The following is a 20,867-nucleotide window of genomic DNA, read 5'->3' as shown; positions in this document are numbered from 1 at the left end:
AAGAAGAAACCACTAAGCCAATACTGAAAACATTTCAATATCAAGACAATACGAAGCACAAAAACACAGCATCATTTTAATAAGCTTTAGGCATATGCAGTGATCATTTTCCAAAACCAAAACACTACAGAAGTCACTTCTCTATCTTTACTGCAGTATTTTTACATTCTTCTGCTGAAGGGAATTTGTCATTCCTCCTAACTTTGGTCTTGTTTTTCTTCTTTTTGAAGACTCTTTGGGTTCCTTCCTCCCTGCTTTGAAACTTGTGAAGCTTCTTTTCTCCTTACTACTCACTGCAATACATTCAAAGTTTTTGTTACATCGTCTCTTCCTAAACACCTTTTTTAGTCTCAGGCCCTTACTTTTACATTTCTTAGTCTTCCCATTGTTCCCATTTCTTCTTAACTAATTTTCTTGATTTCCCTCAGGTCACTTACTCTGTAATCTTATGAGTTCAGAGAGAAGACTAAAAAAAGCCACTTTAATTACAAGAAAAACAGACATTAAAGACCATGGAGAAGCTGCATTCCAAGTTTGCACAGCCTCCACTGCCAAAGTAAAGACTTGATTCCTTGGAAGGAGGGAGAAAACGCTGCTTGATACACAGTCTCTCTTCTGAGGCTCCCTCCACCACAATACAAAAAGTTGTAGTACTCAGAAATACTTTTTTTTTTTCTTTAAAGGACAGCTTAGCATTATGCAGTTTTTCTCTAGCCCAAAAGGGTCTGAACTGAAAATAGAAGCAGCACAGGAGGCAGGATCTATGCTCCAGAAGGTGCTTCCACAAGACAAAATATATCCTTTGAGAAAGCTTCCTTTGAACAGTAATCTTTTGGAAATAGAATTCCCAAGTTTTGGGAAGAGGTGAGAAATCCAAAGTTCACATCCCATGCACCTGTCCAAAGTATCTTTCTGGAGCCTTAAATTACAATTGAGTCTTTTTGCAGTGTATCCTATCTACTGCTCCCACAAAGGAGAACCGTTTAATTACTGTTACCAAAATTCAGCAATAATTTTTTTCTTAAAAATAGATGCAAACACTTTTCAGGTCAGTCCTCACAGTCTGAGGTCACACAATGTTCCTGGCTACTTCTAAACTGCCTCTGACCCTTGCAGAACTCTGAGACAAAAAACTGATCTGATTGTTACCCAAATCCAACACAAAGAAATAAAAGACATGCTACCTGCTATTTTTCATGGATTCAGGACTTGCTGGTAACTTGAAATACCTTAGAACAACTTATTTGCTTGAATGGAAAAATGTAACTATATTTCTGTGTATTTATTAAAATTTTAGGTACATTGATAATCTTCATAACTAGAGAACTGCAGTTGGAAGCTATTAGACTACCTTTATTGTAAGTAAAGGTAAAATATACATATCAAATTAAGTTTCCATCTTTCCAATATATTTTTTCATATATTCATCTCCCCATGTGTTAAGACATACGTTATCCATTTGCTGGAGAGTAGTATTTACCGTAAATAGGATTCTAGGACTCTATCCAGTCGTTTATAGAAGGGTCGCGATGTAAAGTATCCACTCCAGTAATGATGATCTCTGTCTGCATAGGTGAAGAAGTCTCCACTTACAACAGGGAAAAGTGAACTGCTGCTCTTTTCACCCAAATCGCTTTCTTTGCGCAGAGCTTCAAAGTAATCTGATAAAGTTCCAAACTGTGCCTGAAAGAAAATTAAAATTACTATGACATAGTTAAGACATCGGAAGAGAATTAGCATCCTTGCTTTCGTATTCAAGGAATATGCCAGTCTTCAAGCAGAATTACAACAGAAATGCAGTTTCCCTGCACAGTTTTCAGACAAAGGGAATAGTTCTTCCATAAATTCTTCATGAATTTCCAATCTAAGTGGTGTGATTTATTTTTTATTTTTTGCTTTTTAAGTATGCATCAATATCTAAAATACATAGCTAAATGTTAACAAGGAGCAGAAAGCATCCTTTTGTGTCTTATGACTAAGTCTAATATATGTGCAAAGTACTAGTTCAGTATTAATTAGAGGTCTGGACTAAATAAGTAACAATCTAATTCAACAAGAACATAGCTGTCTCAATCTTGCTTTTTCAAAATTAACATTATTGTGTTCCAGAATCTACAATATACGTTTAACCCATGATGACTCCTGATCAGAATATAAAAAAATAAAAATTAGCCTTTTAATAGCTTTTTTTTTTTTTAATCTACATTCAAAGAAATTGTTGTTTATTAATATGTAACATAACAGAGGGGCATAAAAATTATATATTTTTTTATTAATTATAAAATCAATATTTAAAATGTTCAGAAAAAAATAATGCAATAATGTTAGCCCTCTACAGGGTACTTCAAAAGACTGTACCTTCAAACTTAAGGGGCACAAAAATTGAAAAAAGGGAGCAGAAGGAAGTGATGTCAATGTTGTCAGCATTAAGAGATATTGTCAAAGCACCTAAGGAAGGCATACTGGATTTTGGTAGTGGAAAAACAATTAGTGAAGTAAGAATAGCACTGTGCAGAAGACCATGTTACCACAAGCATCCTTAAAATAACCTTTTCAAATTAAAACTTGTAGTTATCATTAAGTTATGGAATGTCCATGTATTTTAGTTTCAACAACAAGCATACAAACTAGCATGCTACCATTTACAATAACAAAATCAAGCTTTTGAGAACATTTTTTTTTTTAAATTCAGTTCCTTTGACTTGAAGTAACAGGAACTTAACTCTGAAAATAAAGATGTCCTATTTCAGCATTTGGTATTCACTTTTCAAAATTATTCAGAAGAAGCAAGTATCTGTTAGGTGGACAGAGTGTGGTAACTTCCCAGTGCAAATGGCAGTAAAGCAAAGAAGATGACATCACCACAGAAATCCAAGTATTAGTGATCCTTGCCTTAGCAGTCACTTCCTGGAAACCTGTCCCTCACTTTCATGTACCCATACGTAGTTCTGAAGAAAAATGAACAGACCAAGAGAAATCCCAAATCTGCATGCTGGGTTACACCAGAAAAAGGAAGCCTCACTGGAGGAACCAGCAAAGTTGAAGAAAATTTAAATTCAAGTCAGGTGAGTGAAAAAATGGTGAAATAACCTGGAAGAGTCCTCTACTGGCATATTAAAAGTCTATGTTTAATAGATCTCCATGAGAGGTTAAACTACCTGAAAAGCTAAATAGTTCTTACTATTACTATGGTACTTGTATTGTATGTATTACTACTGATTATTATCCAGCATATAATCTTTGGACCGTCAAATAGCTGGTAGCATGAGGATCTCAGTGCTACAGACATATTGTACTGGGTCTGGCTGGGATGTTAACTTTCCCTGCAGCAGCCCATACAGTGCTGTGCTCTGCACTTGTAGCTGGAACAGCAGTGTTATCACACCAGTGTTGTGTCTGCTGCTGAGCAGTGCTGGCACAGCATCGGGCCTCTCCCTAACCCTCCTAGGGGGTGGGCAAAAAGTGAGAAGAGAAACATCACCAGGGCAGCTGACCTAAACTAACCAAAAGGATATTCCATACCATGCGGTGTCACACCCAGCAATAAAAGGTGGAAACAGGAAGAAGAGGGGAGGGGTGGGCTCTCGTTGGGAAAACGTCGGTTCTCCTCCCGAACACCGGTTACGTGTGTTGAGGCACGTGGTCAATCATCGCTCATTTGTGGGAAGTAGCGAGTAATTTCTTTCCTCTGCACTTCCACATAGCCTTCATTTATTTTGTTTGTTTTCCTCTTTCCCCCTCCCTTTTCCCCTTTCCATTTTTATTTCCCTTTAGTTAAATTGTTTAGTTCATAATAATCTTTATTTAATTATTATTATTATTTCCCTTTAATTAAATTATCCTTATCTCAACCCGTGAGTTGTTCTTTTCTTTACTCCTCCCCCTCCTCATCTAGAGGAGGAGTGAGAGAGCGGTTGTGGGGTTTAGCTGCCCAGCACGGTAAAACCACCACACATACCCACTACATAAACATCTCAAATTTGACTGAAAGGGTAAATAAGATTAGAGAGGCAGAGTAGACAGTCCTCTAGGTAGTCAATCATTTTCTCTATTCATTTGTATATTATATTCCTGCACCTTTTCTTCACAACAAATGTCCTAAAAACAAACCAGGATTATTTAGAGCAGTTGAGTAGTTAGATATGGCAAGCAGTTATGTGAAAATGATCATCCGTTTGCTTCTTAAGACCAAGACAAAACAGGAAACTATCCTAGACAACAAAGCTCTTAAGGAAGAACTGTGAACTCTTTACGTAGAACCTTTACATAATCAAGGTTCTTAGAAAGTTGACCTTGACCTCTTAATTGTCTGTGGAATTAAACTCCACTAACGAAACTGCAGAACAAAGTGAAATTTCTGCTGCTAAGCTTGTACTGCCAAGCGTGAATGACACCTGTTTCAAAAACTAAAATAAGAATAATACGGAAAAAAAATACTACCTACACAAATAAGGAGACAGGCTGTAGTGCCTGATACGCTAGATGCATACTTCTACAAGGACGCAAGGGTTGATGTGATCCCCAAGGCTTTAATTGAGGTGGACAAGCCAAGGCTAATGAAGTAGACTCCTAGAGAACCTGACAATGGTCAAGCAGAACCTTCCAGACACAGTCCTTGAAGAACAAAAAACAGAGCTAGAGCCTACAACTTCTGTCCCAGTGAAGAATTCACACAGCACAGGTCAGTAGGAATCAGAAATCCTATTGTTAGTGTATGAAGAGTAACTACCTGTACATTCTAGTAAAGTGTGATTGCAAGAAGAGCAAAGACCACTTTCCAGGCCTATCCCCTTTCACTAAGGCATAGCAAACATTCACATTTGTCATGTCATCTATATCACATAGTCCAGAAGCCAGCAGGAAGAACTAATGCAATACTCAAATCTCCATGATTAGATGCATGGGGAAAGAGAAGGTGTGTGAGGGCAACACTGTGCACACACCCAGAAAAAAAAAGTTTGAAGAATAGTTGACCAGGTTTAAAAAGCCCAAACATGAAAGCAGCAATAAAATAATGCTCTCAATTGACACTCAAGAAAAAAAAAAAAAATCTATTTTCTACTACCTCTCATTCATTCCCACGCTGGAAAATGATTAAAAGGTGTCAGAGCACAGAAAGCATCAATAGTCCAAGTCTTTGAAGTACCCAGTTTACACATTAGAATGTATGAATACGTATATTAACACTCAAAGATAGCGATTTAAAATGTTGTCTCATCTCGTAATTCACTCGTTTTATAGTCAGGTTAGTCTTCAATTTTATTTTATTCAACAGCATGTGCCAGCAATAGCCTCTCTGTATTCTTTTTCTGTTTGTTGCCACCAGATGACATCAAACCAAGAGGACACAAGCAAAGCAACAGAACTTTCCTTAGGTTCTGATACTAAAAACAATAATTTTAAACAACAAACTTTTAAATAAAAACAAACCCTGTTAGTTTTAAAGAACAAAGCCTGAAGCCTGTGTGGAAAAAAAAAATACTAGTAAACAAATCAAACCTGAAGAACTGCTTTCTAAAATAATCTAGTTTGGACATTATTTATAGGTTTCAAGCAGACAATACCAATTTTGCTTTGGAGGGAGAGGAAATGTTAAAGCTAAAAAAAAAAATCTGTCTAAACAAACTAACTTCTATTACATACTAGTTAACTAAATCTCCACCAAAATAAAAGTAATTTTAAAATATTAATAAATACTGTTTTCTCCACAATCCATAAAAAATGCATTTACCTTAACATGCAATTCAGGATGAGCGTTCATATAATCAAACAGCTTCTGATAATTCTGGTACTGCTGATCCCACTCTGAGCTCTCAGCATAGCGGAAATCATCCCCTAGTGGAGCCAACAGAACTTTAGTACGGAAAAGCTTTGACTTCTTTCTGTATTGATCTAAAATCATCCAAGCCCTTGGAAAAACAAAACAAAACAAAACAATGCAATTCAGAAGACAGAAGAATAAAGTTCAGTATTTGAAACAATTCTTAGATATCAACTTGTACATTAGGATAACCCTAAACAAGGCATACAACACTTTTTGATTCATTTTGTAACAAAAAGCTGGATGCAATTCCCTCCACTGGGACACCACATTCAACCAATTATTGCTGCAGACATTATGCTAATTAAATCCTACAATAAGCTTATCAAGCTCCATCTTAAACTGTAGGTCAGTCTTCATCAATTTGTTCCTGTGCCAAAACTAACCTTCGGTTTAAATGATGTTTACCTGTTTTATATTTAGATAACAATCCTAATCCTCTCTAGCCTTTATTTAAAATAATAAGCAAGCTCTTCTCATCCCCTCCTGTAATTCCCTTGGACACCTTGCTTTATATCTGCATGTCCTTGACAGAAAAAAAGCCCATAAATTAATCTTCTAGGAACTCCAGCCTTGCAGAAAAAAAAAATCTGGTGGAAGACCAACAAAAAATTATTTATTGTTTCTTATATTAATTTATTGATAACATTTATTCATTGTTTAAAATTTAATAATAAATTATAATAATGAATTTATTGTCATTATTAATGCAAAAGTTGCTCTCAATTTCTTAAATTATTATTTTATTTCAAGTAGAAATTATTTCTGATGAAAGAGTCATCAGGAACACTTGGACAGAATTTGCTGAAGAAGAAAAAAAATCTGTAAAAAACGAAATAAAACAAAACAAACACCTGAGATTCTACCATGATTCATGAATTTTGTCCCCTTAGGTAAAGGTGCATTCTGATATATGTTTATCCTACACAGCTGAATAAAAATCCAGAAACCAACTGAAAAAAAAAAAGTCATGATAAACTTTTTCTATCCCTGTAATAATAGCTATACCATATCAGCAGCAACTCCATTTTAATTGCTTTTATTTTACAACAAATTTGCTTTCATAAAGTTAAAAATTCTGCTAACTAAGGACAAGGGGGAATAGGCTAAAGTTGCACCAGGGGAGGTTTAGGTTGGATATTGGGAAGAACTTCTTTACTGACGGGGCTGTTAGGCATTGGAATGGGCTGCCCAGGGAAGTGGTGGAGTCACCATCCCTGAAGGTTTTTAAAAGATGTTTAGATGTAGAGCTTAGTGATATGGTTTAGTGGAGGACTGTTAGTGTTAGGTCAGAGGTTGATCTTGGAGGTCTCTTCCAACCTAGATGATTCTGTGAAGATACATTATGCAGTTCTTAGTATTCAGAGCAATACGAACTGCACCTTAAGTTGGAAATACTGAATATACATCAATATGTTATTAATAGAACAATTCAGTAACAGCATCAAGAATAATTTTAATCTTTCTTTGGGAAGCCTTCAGATTATCTCTGAATGCTAAACACATTTGCAAAATCATGAGAAACTCTTCACGTCACAAGTCTTTCCTTTTAAAACAAAAATTCCAAATATTTGTTTATAACATATCAAAACCAATTTAAAAGACTGCTTTACCTCCTCCTTCTGTCAGAAGACGAACAGCAGCCATCTGTCTGTGGGAATCACAAGAGATTTTGCACCAGCGAACAGCATGTCCAAGGTGACACATTTGACAATAGGAACTCTAAAGTCATGACTACTACTTAAACCTATACAGCACATTAAGCACTAGGGCCTCACTCCTTGCTCTGTAATCTCAACTAGAAAACAAAACCATTTGGATGATTTGCAATTTGCTGTTTAGATGATTTTGTGAAGGAATTTTAATGCAGGATAATTACTTCCTAATAGGGTGCCAACCCCAAGAATTGGAAATCAAATGCAATCACGAACCACCAATGCCACGTCAGCAATCTAATTCTACTCGCCAGTTGCATGTTAAGCAGTAGGACCAATCATACACAGAAAAAAGCTGAAGGGTGAAATTGTTTTTTGAACAGTAGGGGGAGAGAGAGAAAGCCCATTTTCTACTCCTCTGAAGTACAGAGCTTGCGGCATAGATTCTTTCCTATTTCCATGCATGGGAAAGACACATACACCAAAACAAGCCATGCTTTCCCTAATAAAAACAACTCCTTTCTATAAAAGGAGGGGGAAAAAACCTGTTTTGTTTTGTTTTCTTCCTGGTGTAACCAATCTCATAACACAGATAAAAGTTGTTTGCTGAAAAGACAGAACTTCAGAATTCAGCATAAAGATGCGTATGACCAGTCTTTCAGCTGCAACAACGATCTTTATAACCTACACTGTTCTGAAGTTTAATTAAACAAGTACAGACTTTCAAATAGACTGCTGTTTCATTCCTTCCTATCAAATCACAATTAAAGTTGCAGGGCAATTAAAAATCCAACAGATACTAGTACTAAGTTTTCAATTGAATATTTCTTCAGTACATATGTTTGGCCATAACAGTATTGAAATTAAAAGCTATCCTACCTGTATACATAAGATCTGTTTTACCAATTTAATTGCAACTCTAGCATTAAAAAAGGTAAGTGAACTAAACATTGCCTCTGAATTAATGAAAAGTATATCAAACACTACTTTATTCAGATTCACATAGAACAGACCTCTTGTATTTTTCCAGTCTTAAAAAACAAACCAGAGATGTGAGACAGATTAGTGTGCTACAAATCTTTGCCTTGGAAAGCTTACGATGTAGAGAGAGATTTTTCAATTACTCCTATATTTCTCAAATCCCTTCATCATAAGAACCGTAAAACTTGTTCTGTTACACAGGTCAAACCAGAAAAGTTTTTGGTTGCCTGCAATATTCCAACTTTGTCTTTTAAGATGAGAAATATTTTTAGCATTATCCAGCAAAACAGCATTTCCTTTATTTTAATGGATTTACTGAAACCAGGCTTTAAAATTGGAAATTCCCATGTTCTTTGTAGTATATCAAACATAGATAAGCCAGGCCCAACTCAAAAACAATGTGTTAGCTTTACTTTTTTCTTAGATATCTATCATCCTATTTCAATTCTGTGTTAGACACTAAGTTATCTACTGTTTCCAGTTGTCCATTGAAAACTGATGCAAAAGATTTTTTTTCAGAGGTTGTATTGAGACTTGGTATGCTTCAACTTGATCATACCTTCATTATATGCTCACCTCATTTCTTTTATTGATTCCATATGTGATGAAAGAACTGTTTCTTATACAAGGTCTAATTTAGATTGTTATGCAAAAGTTGCATCTTGGAAACTCAGAGAGATTAAAACAAAATAAATAAATAAATAAAAATACATTCCAAGCAGGCTCTCTACATTACTCTTATAGCCTACATATAAATATTTGTTAAACAAGAACTGTTGCTCATATACTTACATTTGACTCCAATAATTGTGGTACTTACTCAAGATTCTACTTTTTAAAACTGACATAAAAATGTGAGCCTTTTTTCACTATTGATGAGCACTAGCTATCGCGATATGATTCTTCTGTCTACTGCTCTCATCACTTTCACCTTTCATTTTTGTACTTTCAAATTACTTTATCATAGCATTTCCACTGCCAAAATATTACAATTATGTTATATTTTAATGTGTCATCATCACAAATCACATTTCTGATGACAGCAGCTCACTTCAAAGCCGCAGCATCAAGACTAAGATCTAAGTCACCCCTCTGACTGTAATACACCATATTCGGCAATTTGCAATAATTTTAAACACCTGCAAACATTTCCAGCTCTTGAATTCACAGATGGTTTTAGTTATACAAGGCCTGAAGACAGTAAACAGGACCATAGAATACAATCTTTTTCTGCAAAAACCTTCAGCTGTTCCATCTTCAATTTATTTATTTTCAAAATAGAGAAGTGGTTTTGTAAAACTTGACAATTTGGTTCTGACCAGTGCTAAAAAAAAATAAATCAATATTTGTATTCTAAAAACCTGAATTGGATTAAATTTCACTTTTTTTTTTTTTTTTTCCACAGGACACGGATTCATTTAAACTTTCTAGTCCAGGAAACCTAGGCCACAATTGTCAATTACTGTGAATATATACCATGGAAAATATCTGACTGTATTGCAGTTACAGGATACTAAACCATGCTATCCCTGAAGTCTTCCGCAGGCAGGAGACAAATCATTGTCTATTCACAAAAATTACAGTAAACCAGGAGTTATATATCTAACAATTGGATTTTGTACTTGAAGCCTATTGCCAGTGGATTAGTAAAAACCAAATATAGATTTGGGGGGATTATACAAATCTCAATTATAGTTCTATATAAATTTGTTCCCAAAAATCAGGAAAGCTCTATTTCCATGCTGCTTTCATTTATTACTCAGTACCAGAATGTTATATCTAATGACCTGAGAACCTTAAAAAGAACCCTCTAAGCAGAATGTTTTGTAACTTCTAAAGTAGAAGCTTAAATATTATAAAACGCATATGAATTATGACTTTCGCCCACATCAAAGTAGCTAAAACCTATGGAAACGCAGTAAAATAAAGAACAGTAAAGATATTTGATAAAGATGCAAAGCATTAACTCCACGCATTTTGTTCTTTCTGCTTTTCATATGTAAGGAAGTTTCAAAGAATTTTGAGAACTGTGACCACCTACAATTATTCTGATACTGCAGCAGCTGATACTGTAGCAGATAATAAGCCACCTGCACCCAAAAGCCACTTACATACTTTAACTTTTAATATACTGGCACTTCAGGGCAGTAAAATGCTCACTGATGGTGACAGTACTGCCCTGGCCAAATACAGATCCTGAGATGTGTCAAGTTAGGCAAGAATTCTGATCTGTAGTTAAAAAAACAGTGAAACAGTAGTAGGAAAGAAGATCTTTCATGCAAAAACAAAACAAAGAAACCAGGAAAGTTGATGTAACTCCAGATTCTTTTAAGGTTTGTGCTATCAACTTACTAACAAACCACAACAACTTTGCTGTTTGGATTTCTGAGGTGGACCAGAAGGGATAAAAAATAGGGAAAATAAAGTATTTGAAAATGAGATGATTCGAAGCGACATCCTGTAACATGTATCTTTGATCAGCTTTTTAAGTTTTTCCTTTTTACGATGTGTAAAAACCGTACCTGTGTTGAATGTTTCCAGCATGAATGGCTTCAGGTGGAACTCTCCACGGACAGCTTACTCTTCCTCCAGGAAGACGTTTGAAATCAAACTGGCAGCAGATTTTTGGATCTGGACCACAAGTATGAGGAACATCATAGCTATAGAAAGGCATCATATGACAAAGGATATCTGTACTGGATCCCAAATCTGGAATTAAAAAGAGCACACTTTTACTATGAGCTCTCAAGTTTGCCAAAACTAAATCATTTCCACCATCTTAACCAAAGAACTGCATTAAAAACATCAGACCAAGACAACACCTACTTTTGAATATCTGTATCTGGAGTTTATATAGAGAATAAACTTTCTCTGTTTCTGTTTTACATAATAAAGAGTCTAAAATAAGATACAACAAAGAAAAGAATCCCAATCAAGCACTAGCAGCTTTAGAAAGATATGAAAAAAGTTGTGTTTTTTTTTCTTCCAAATAGATAAATCTCATTATTTCCAGAATTTTAGAGATGAATAAAAGTCATCTTTTACACTTCAAGTGAGTAACAGCAAAATAAATTAAAATTAAATAAATAAAACAAATGCAGCATACCTCCAAAAGAATTTAAAAAAATAAATAAAAAACACCAAAAACAGGTATTGTTCTCATTTTAGCACAAAATCTGAATTGGTCAACTTTAGCAGTATCTCAATTTCTCAAACACACAACTTCACTACATTACCAGTATGATTCTACATAAGAATACATAGATTTCATGTACATGTACATAGAAGTGCATATACTTCTATGCAATCCTGAGACTACCTCTGAAATCTTAAATTTTCCAACTAGTCAATGCATCTAGTAAAGAGTCTTTCCCAAAGCCTGAAGTGCCCTTAGAGAACCACTTCACCCTCCTGCACACTGAAAAGAAAGACCCATTGCAAGCAGTGTGTGGAGCTGAGTAAGGCAGCCTGGTCTGCTCCGTACATAACAATCAGTGCAACTAAGAAAAGGCAATGGAGGATAGTCGTAGGCAACTCTCTCCTGAGAGGTACAGAGGTACCCATCCACCAACCACTCTTGAGGGAAGTTTGCTGCTTACCAGGGGCTCTTATCAGAGATATTACCAAGAGACTAATGAGACTCATAAGGCCTAATGACTATTATTCACTGCTGCTGTTTCACATGGGCACCAGTGATGCTGTCAGGAGCTGTCAGCAGAGCATCAAGAGGGTCTATAGAGCTCTGGAGCAGCAGTAAAAGACTTGGGAGAACAGCCAGTTTTTTCATCAGTCCTCATGGTCAAAGGGAAGAGGATTGTATTTTACCTAAACTTCAGCAAGGCCTTTGACACAATATCCCATGGTATTCTCCTGGAGAAGCTGGCAGCCTATGGCTTGGACAGGTACACCCTGTGCTGGGTTAAAAACCAGCCGAATGGCTGGGCCCAGAGAGTGGTGGTGAATGGAGTGAAATCCAGCTGGCGACTGGTCACCAGTGGTGTTCCCCAAGGGTTGGGGCTCATCCTCTTTAGTATCTTTGATGATTTGGAGGAGGGAATTGAGTGCACCCTCAGTAAGTTAACAGACAACACCAAGTCGGGGGGGAAGCGTTGATCTGCCGGAGAGCAGGAAGGTCCTGCAGAGGGACCTAGACAGCATGGGTCAATGCGCAGAGACCAATGGGATGAGGTTCAACATGGCTAAGTGTCGGGCTAAGTGTTGGGTCCTGCACTTTGACCACAACAACCCCATGAAATGCTACAGGCTTGGGGCAGAGTGACTCAAAAGCTGTGCAGACAAAAGATGATCTTGGAGGTTTTTTCCAACCTTAATGATTCTACGAAAGGGCCAGTCAGATCTGGCAAATCAACAGATGGTTACAGGAGTGTTGTCTCAGACGGGTTCAGCTAATTAGATGACAGGAATAGCTTTAAGAAACATGGTCTGCTGGGGGCTGATGGGGTCCACCTCAGAAAAGGGCAAGAGCATCTTCATTCATAGGCTTGCCAAGCTGGAAGATAGTGAAGAGGAATTTAAAGTAGAGTTACCAGGGAAGGGGAACCTCACTCCATCCTATTCCTCCCCATTTGATGCCAGTGTTAGCAATAGATGCCCAGAGCCTGGAGAATGGTCATGGGTCAGCAGAAGAGCACCTGAAGAGCAGCACAAAGGAATTCCAGCCACTCCAGACAGTCAGTCAGCTTCATCAGCTCTACTTTGCTCTTGTGAGACCCCACCTGGAGCACTGTGTTCAGCTCTGGGGCCCCCAGCACAAGAAGGACATGGAAGTATTACAACAAGTCCAGAGGAAAGCCACAAAGATGATCAAAGAGCTGAAGCACATCTCCTACGAAAACAGGCTAAGGGAGTTAGGTTTGTTCATCTTTGGTTAAGAGAAGGCTCCAGGGGGGACCTGACAGCAACCTTTGAGTACCTAAAGAGGGCCTACAGGAAAGCTGAGGGACTCTTGGTCAGAGAGTGTAAGGAAAGGACAGGGAGTTAATGGTTTTAAACTAAAAAAGACTAGATATAGATTAGATTTTAGGAAGAAGTTCTTTATTTTGATGGTGCTGTGGCACTGGAACAGGTTGCCCAGAGAAGTTGTGTATTTCCAGGGATGGGGCATACACAAGTCTGGGTTGGATGGGGCTTTGAGCAACCTGGTCTAATGGAAGGTGTTAGAATTAGATGATTTTTAAGGTCATCTTAAAGTTGGATCATCTTTTTGATCCAACTCAAACCGTTCTATGAGTTCAAGTGAGGTAATGTTGAAAAAAGGGATGAATGTTGTTTATATCTTAAGGAACGTGGCTCCCAAGAAAAGTGTGTCAACAATACTTAAAAAATACTCTTTAAAACCTTGTAATCCTAAATTTTTGCATTTACACTCCAGACCTTTGTTAAAAACTCTTACTACGACTTGTGACGTAAAATGTCATTATCCATGAATATATACGTTTACCTTTCAACTATAGGAGTTCTCTATCTCAAGCAATATATCTACATATTATACCAGATCAGTGATCTCTGATCTCTTTTGAAAGCCTTCTGAAGCCAAAACATTAGATCGTATCATACACAGGATTTATGTATGCAACCATTTAAAATGGCAGGTCAATTAAGCAACCTGTAAACCAGATGGCATATGTCAGCATTAAAAGAAAAACCTCTGAAGTGTTTTTGTAACAGAATTTCTTTCACAAACAGTTGTATGTTTACCTCAGGAAAAGTTTGCTTGTGCAGATTACTTTCTGCACAATATATATAGAAAATATATAGAAACTGTAGAACTTCAAAATCATCACAACTTTTCAATAGTAAATACAAAATAAACCTTTTTCTCCCTATATTGATAAAGCTGTGACATATTAGTTTATTTTAAAAAGCAGGAAGAAAACCTCCAATACATATATTCATCATATTGCTTATTAGAATGCTGGTACAGTACACTAAGCAAAATAAAATTCACACAGAAAAGTACATTATTATTTTTTTTTTTTTACAGACAGAGTCTACTATGATGTAGTTACTACATTACTTATGAAACCCTTCAAACTGTGTAACATATACATATAAATTACAAAAAAGCAAGTATATTTATTCTAATAAAGTAAAACATACTTTTTGTATGCTTGAAAGCAAGGTGAACCTTTGTTCAAAATTATTTACTGGGAAGTAGCACAACAAACCAAAAACCATAAAAAACACTTTTCCCCTTCCCATATAAATATTTTTTAAGAGGGATAGGAGAAGGAATATTAGAGAAAGTAAAAACACATATGAAAGTGAAGTAACAGCAAGATCTGAGGAGCAATAGCAACACCACAGCTTTCATATTTTAACCCCTTCCCTAATACACAGCTTTACCTTTTTTGTTACACAAAAATTCCCTTAAGTTTTTGAACAAAATGATTTTTTTTTTAAAGAACTGCAAGTCTAACATTTATATACATATACTTTTTAAAATTCTAGACTAACTTCTCTAAACAAGCTGTTCTGTAAAGATTTCCAGAGTATTTATTCAAGTTAATTCCATATTTTACCTACACAAACTAATAAAATAAATTGAGATAAAGGAAAAATACATACCCCAGTTCTGTCTCCAAAGAAATTCTAGTGTCTTTTGAGTTGAAAAATGTTTTTTAATTGAGTAATGAACTCTCTGTATCAGCATATTTGAAAATCCTGCACGTTTCAGTAGGTAGGCCATTGTTGGTGAATGCCCAAAAGGATCAACTGCCCAACCAGACTTTGGTTTTACTCCTGTTGACAAGGTAAGAAGTTTAAAAGGAGGAAAAGGTTTTACTGTTCACCCAAACAAAGTTATACCGATATAACTCAAGTCCAACCACTACAGATAAAATTTCCAAGAAAATAAAAGAAAATGCACAGCTGACTATTAAGCATCCTGCAGAACACACACTGGAATTAACAACCTAGAATAAAACAGATAATTACTTATGAAAACAAATCAAACATTTAAGAAGCAAGGTATTCTAGCTACATTAAAGAAAAAAACATTGAGATTAGTACTCTACACTTTTATACTATTTCAATTTTGTCTCAAACATCTTTACACAGAATCATAACAAAACATCATCTTTTTCATTTAAGTAGTTTCCAGATGTTATAATTGGAAAGAAAAGCTGAAAGAAAATGAACAAATGAAGACAGCTGTTGTAACTTGTTGAATTTTCAGTGTAATTTAAATAATTTTCACCTTTGCTGGCTTTGGGACTATCTTTTCTTTCAAAATGAATTTATTTACTTGAATGACAGTTATTAGAATTATACCAATTACTATTGCCTTTTCACTGAATTTCACAGAATCACAGAATCATCTAGGTTGGAAGAGACCTCCAAGACCACCTAGTCCAACCTCCGACCTAACACTAACCAGTCCTCCACTAAACCATATCACTAAACTCTCCATCTAAATGTCTTTTAAAGACCTCCAGGGATGGTGACTCCACCACTTCCCTGGGCAGCCCATTCCAATGCCTAACAACCCTTTCGGCAAAGAAGTTCTTCCTAATATTCAACCTAAACCTACCCTGCTGCAACTTTAGCCTATTCCCCCTCATCCCGGTACCTATAATGTACCAATACCTACCTGTACAGGTACCTTATAGGTACCTATAATTTCATACCAGCACGTAAATTTCAATTAGCAAGTAAAGAAACTGTATCTAACTCTTGTTTAACTGATTCTTTAACATGGTTCCTTAGATGCATTTTTACTTTCCCATCAAAAACAAAACAGAAAGAAGCATAATACAATGATTCAGTATTATCCTTTTACTAAACTTGCCTTCTACCCCTTCTACTCCACAGTCTTATAATTATGAGGAGCTGTATTTATAGAAATTGCAATCTAAAAAAGAAAGAACCATCATAGAATAGCTTGGGTTTGGAAGTGACCTTAAAGATAATCTAACTCCAACCCCCCTGCAATGGACAGGGATACTACCCACTGGACCAGGTAGACCAAGGCCCCATCCGGCCTGGGCTTTAACACCTCTGGGGGTGGGGCATCTACAGCTTCTCTGGACAACCTGTACCAGCGCCTCATCACCCTTACAGTAAAGAATTTCCTCCTAATGTCTAGTCTAAACGTATTCTCTTTTAGTTTAAGAGCATTCCACCTTGTCCTAAAAATGACATCATGAAACAGCTTTTCAAAATAATTTAATTAAATGACGTACTGTTATCAATAAAATCACTACACAAATAATGCCAATGTAAAAAGGAATTCTCTATTTATGCAACTAACAAAAAAAAACAAAACCAACTTTTACAACAACCAAAGCAATTCAGTCAACTTTACTACAAGAATTCCCCTAAGCTCTGAAAGTGAATGAGTTGGCTTCGTTTCTTTTTAATGCAAACAATTCTAACATTACATTGGGTTTTGGCTTTACAACTACTACTAAAATTCATGTTTGTTTGTTTTTTTGGAAATATCTAAGAACCTAATAAATACACAACACCCAATAAATACAGCCTGCAGAAGAGATCCAAACAAATAGAAGGAAAATAAGTTTTTAAGTAATTTGAAGGTCTTTGTCATGATTTTCACAAATAGAGATGTCAATACTGGAAACTAAGTCTTTTGGCTTTCAGTAAGTAGTCTGATTTAACATTTCAGGAAAGAAAAGCAAGGAAAGCCTGCTAAGGACATAAGAGATATGAAGCAACTTGCTGTATTAACACAGTTATATTTTAGATCAATCTACATACCCAGGTTCCTTTCTAGCCACTGATGTCCTTCTATCATCTGGTCAATTACAGCAAAGTAATGAGCAGAGGCTTCATCAGGCATGACCCATCCTCCTGTTACTATTTCAAATTGTCCATCTTTTATTAACCTGAAGAATATGTAAATTGTGTTCAGAATATTGCATATGAAAAGATATTTTTAAAATCAATTTCTGAATACCTGACAGGTAGTTGTAAGGGACACAATCACAAAGTCTAAATTATGTTACTTCTGACGTTGGCCTACATTTTTTAATCAAAGAAAGAAAGAATCAACGTAGAAACAGTGATTTTTTTTAATGCCTGTTTGCAGAACAACAACAACAACAAAACTAGTACCTCTTCTGCATGTGGTATATATTTTTTTTTGTTTAAATCAGGAAGATAGCTACTTCACGCAGACTACAAAAAAGAAAACAGTATGTTGCACAGTGCTGAAGACCAATTGATCAAGATGCCTAGACACTGCACATTTAAAGCACTACTGCTATCTTCCATCCTTAATCTACCGTTCTTTTTACTGTTTTAGAGAGCTTGATAGAGCTTCAATGTTTATTATATCTATAAACGCTTCAGACCATCTCACTCATTAAAATGCCTTCTTGAAACACATCACAGGATGATCCAGTCTCCCTATTAAGATGCCAATAAACATAACTATCATGCTTCCAGCATCAGGCTGTTCCTATAATTAAATAATTTAATCTTGTTAATTATATTGTACGCTAGCATATAACTGCTAAAAGAATCCAAGAAAGAAATACAGTAAATATCAGAAATTAGTCATATTATAGATAAAGCCAATAAGAGCACTGTAAAATATGCAGGAACAATAATCTCTAGTGCAGTTTCAGTAACTGTTGCACCAGTTTAACTAAATACCTGATTTCCCTTAGGAAGGTACATAGTTCTGTAGTATCATTTACTGGTTAGTGTTCCAAGGCTTTTTTTTTTCATCTCAAAAAACAAGCAACTGTACTTTAATACTCATACATTGTACATAGTTCCTTTAATAGTTTTTAAGTCATTTTCAAGATTTCCAGGGTTACTTAAGCTTTGGAGCTATGAGGCTTACATTACTATAATGCATCCCATGCACCTTAAAGGGGGGCATGTGAAGAAGGGAATCACAGAGATGAGTTAGGGACTGTTGAATACTGTCTCGAGGCAGATTAAAATAAATGAGAAAGGGTACATACTACTTCACAATTGAAGTTGCCACTTGTTTATCAAAAATGCTCATTTAAAAAGGAAAAGTCTCATTTCATAACTGTGTTGTAACTGAAGAAAGAAGTACATAAATAGCTAGTATGAAAAACTATTCCATTAACAGCGCTTTAACATGACTTCCAATAATGGAGTTAAGTTTGTAATCACAATCCATTACAATTTGAATGGCTCTTAAATGTTGGACATGGAAACTTTTACTAGTAATTGGGGTCCATTTGTCTGAACAGTTTTACTTTATAAATGAAAAACAGTACACACCCAAACAATCAGAATTTGAGTAGTGTGATTATTCTAATAATTCTGCACTACAAGGTGAATCTCAAGTTTACAATGCAGTCAATTACACACAAAGTTGCAGAACATGCCACATTGAATGTAAGAAGCAGCAAAGGTGTTCAAACCTTTTAACGGCATCCTTTTTCTGGCTATCTATTCCATCCCACCACTTTGAAAAGTAAGAAATCTCAGACCATATGAATTTCCTTCGGTTGTCTTCTTGCAGTTTTATAACCATGTTATTTAGGATATGTTGTGTCTGATCTCTGAAGTAATCATCAAAAGTCTTCAGCCAGCCTAAGTAAAAGAAAAACAAAAGGAAATGCATATTACTTTCCATTTTTAGTGACCTGCCTTCTCCCCCTCCCCTTCAAATAATTAAGTGGAACATTTTTTTCAATTTTGAATTTTTTATGCTGTGGACAACTTCTAGTGCTACACTCTGGGATTTTTATGTTGTTGTTCGGTTGTTGTTTTTGTTTTGTTATTTTCTTTATGAAGTTTATATGCTTTATTGCCTTGAAGTATAAACATATGCATTATTAGGCATTGTACTTTGATCAGCTGAGAATATGCAGATTTTTAAATTTTCAATTTCCTACTGCACCTCATCACTATAGTCTACGTAAAATGACTGGACTGAAATTACTAGCAACATAGTGAAGAGAAAATGAAGAGACACTACTGGTATCCCACAAAGAGTATAAAGAAATAAAATGAGGGTTATCTGAGCATCAGTAAACCCTACTGCACATGTCCAGCATCATTTATGAATAAGGGGTTTTGTAGCAATGACTGAGGAAAGAAGTATGTTGCAGCTGCAATCCCTTTTCAGGAAAGCTATCAACTCAGTGAGATACAGAGTGAATGAATATCCAACTTCAACAATGCATTCAGGCCTTGCAGTGCAGAGCCTTCCATGAAATTCTTTAACCTCTCCCTAAAACCTTGTATGAAGAAGCACATGCATCTTCCACCCCAGAATATGGAAAGGCTGTTCTTCTTTCTGTAACTCTAACTAGGAAAAGGAAGCAGATAAACCTGTCTACTTAATACACAATGAGCATATTCCTCTTCTTCATACCAGGTCTTGCATTGCATGAGTGTGCTGCCAAAAGGTTCTCAGCAGCTGTATTTAAGGAACACATAATAACTACTGGAGAAAGCAAATGATGTTATAAATCATCCCTAAAACATCCACATTTTAAGATTTTGTGAAAGCTTCCATTAAATATGAAAATTATTATCCAGATAAATCTGACCATATTGATTCCACTCTGATTACAAGTTCTCCCTCTCATTTCTGCTCTGTGGATGCACGGCCATTCTAACTCAATGCCAGTATGCTTAATGAGCATTAAGTTTTTCTGGATGGAGTTAATATTGTTTGAAAAATAGCTTAGATTAATGCTTAAGATTTTAGTATTAATAAAATCATTTTAAGTCTAAATTTATTATTGAATATATCCTTTCTGAATCAATATTTGTACTCTGCTTTATTTTAAGGATAATAGATAGATGACATTCATCTTAGGTAGAATTGTAGAGCCAATATAATGCTCATTTACCTTTTAACAAATCAAAGAAATATTTTACCAATACTTACATGAAAACAGCCACATGTAGCAGACTACATATTTATGGCTTTTTTAGTAGGAATTTATTCTGTAAGATATAACATCCTTATACTAGCACAAAACTAATGCAAAATGAACTGAAACTATTGAAACAATACTATGTTTTTCATATGCAGAAATATATCATAACAATAAACTATATTAGCATGGTTTTATTACCCTACTATATTGCAGAAAAAAAACAAACCTACACTGAATTAGTCTTAAAACATTGTTGAAAAACTCATTAATAAACCAACATAAATAAAGTATAGGAATAAATGACAAAGCAACTGGCATAATAACATATTATAATGTAGGAAGAACAGAGTTATGCGTAAAGTCTCAATTTTAATATATAATCAGTTAAGCTACAGAAGAAGGGTACAACATGGTTAGCATACTGAATCTTGAGCAAGTCTTAGGAAAAATTTAAGTGTTCATAGCATTAGTTGCAAGCCACCAGAAAATACTCTGAAATTTCATTACCGTGTCTGGTACCTTGCACTTAATATAGTTCATTATAAATCA

General features: G+C 35.5%; 1 protein-coding gene across 1 annotated transcript in view; it reads right to left on the bottom strand.

Moving 5' to 3' along the window:
* The window catches only part of MAN2A1 (mannosidase alpha class 2A member 1), a 132,538-nt gene that overhangs the window by 83,121 nt on the left and 28,550 nt on the right, over positions 1 to 20,867 (bottom strand). The window contains exons 4-9 of the mRNA XM_038170407.2: positions 18,846 to 19,017; positions 17,197 to 17,324; positions 15,046 to 15,219; positions 10,980 to 11,166; positions 5,732 to 5,909; positions 1,481 to 1,683 (exon numbers count right to left, since the gene is read on the bottom strand). Of these exons, the coding sequence (XP_038026335.2) occupies positions 1,481 to 1,683; positions 5,732 to 5,909; positions 10,980 to 11,166; positions 15,046 to 15,219; positions 17,197 to 17,324; positions 18,846 to 19,017 (1,042 nt within the window). The remainder of the gene's footprint in view (positions 1 to 1,480; positions 1,684 to 5,731; positions 5,910 to 10,979; positions 11,167 to 15,045; positions 15,220 to 17,196; positions 17,325 to 18,845; positions 19,018 to 20,867) is intronic.

Source organism: Anas platyrhynchos, chromosome Z, assembly GCF_047663525.1.
Source record: "Anas platyrhynchos isolate ZD024472 breed Pekin duck chromosome Z, IASCAAS_PekinDuck_T2T, whole genome shotgun sequence".
NCBI lineage: Eukaryota > Metazoa > Chordata > Aves > Anseriformes > Anatidae > Anas > Anas platyrhynchos.
Note: the sequence above shows the minus strand (reverse complement) of the source record. Positions and strands in the feature narration are given on the sequence as shown.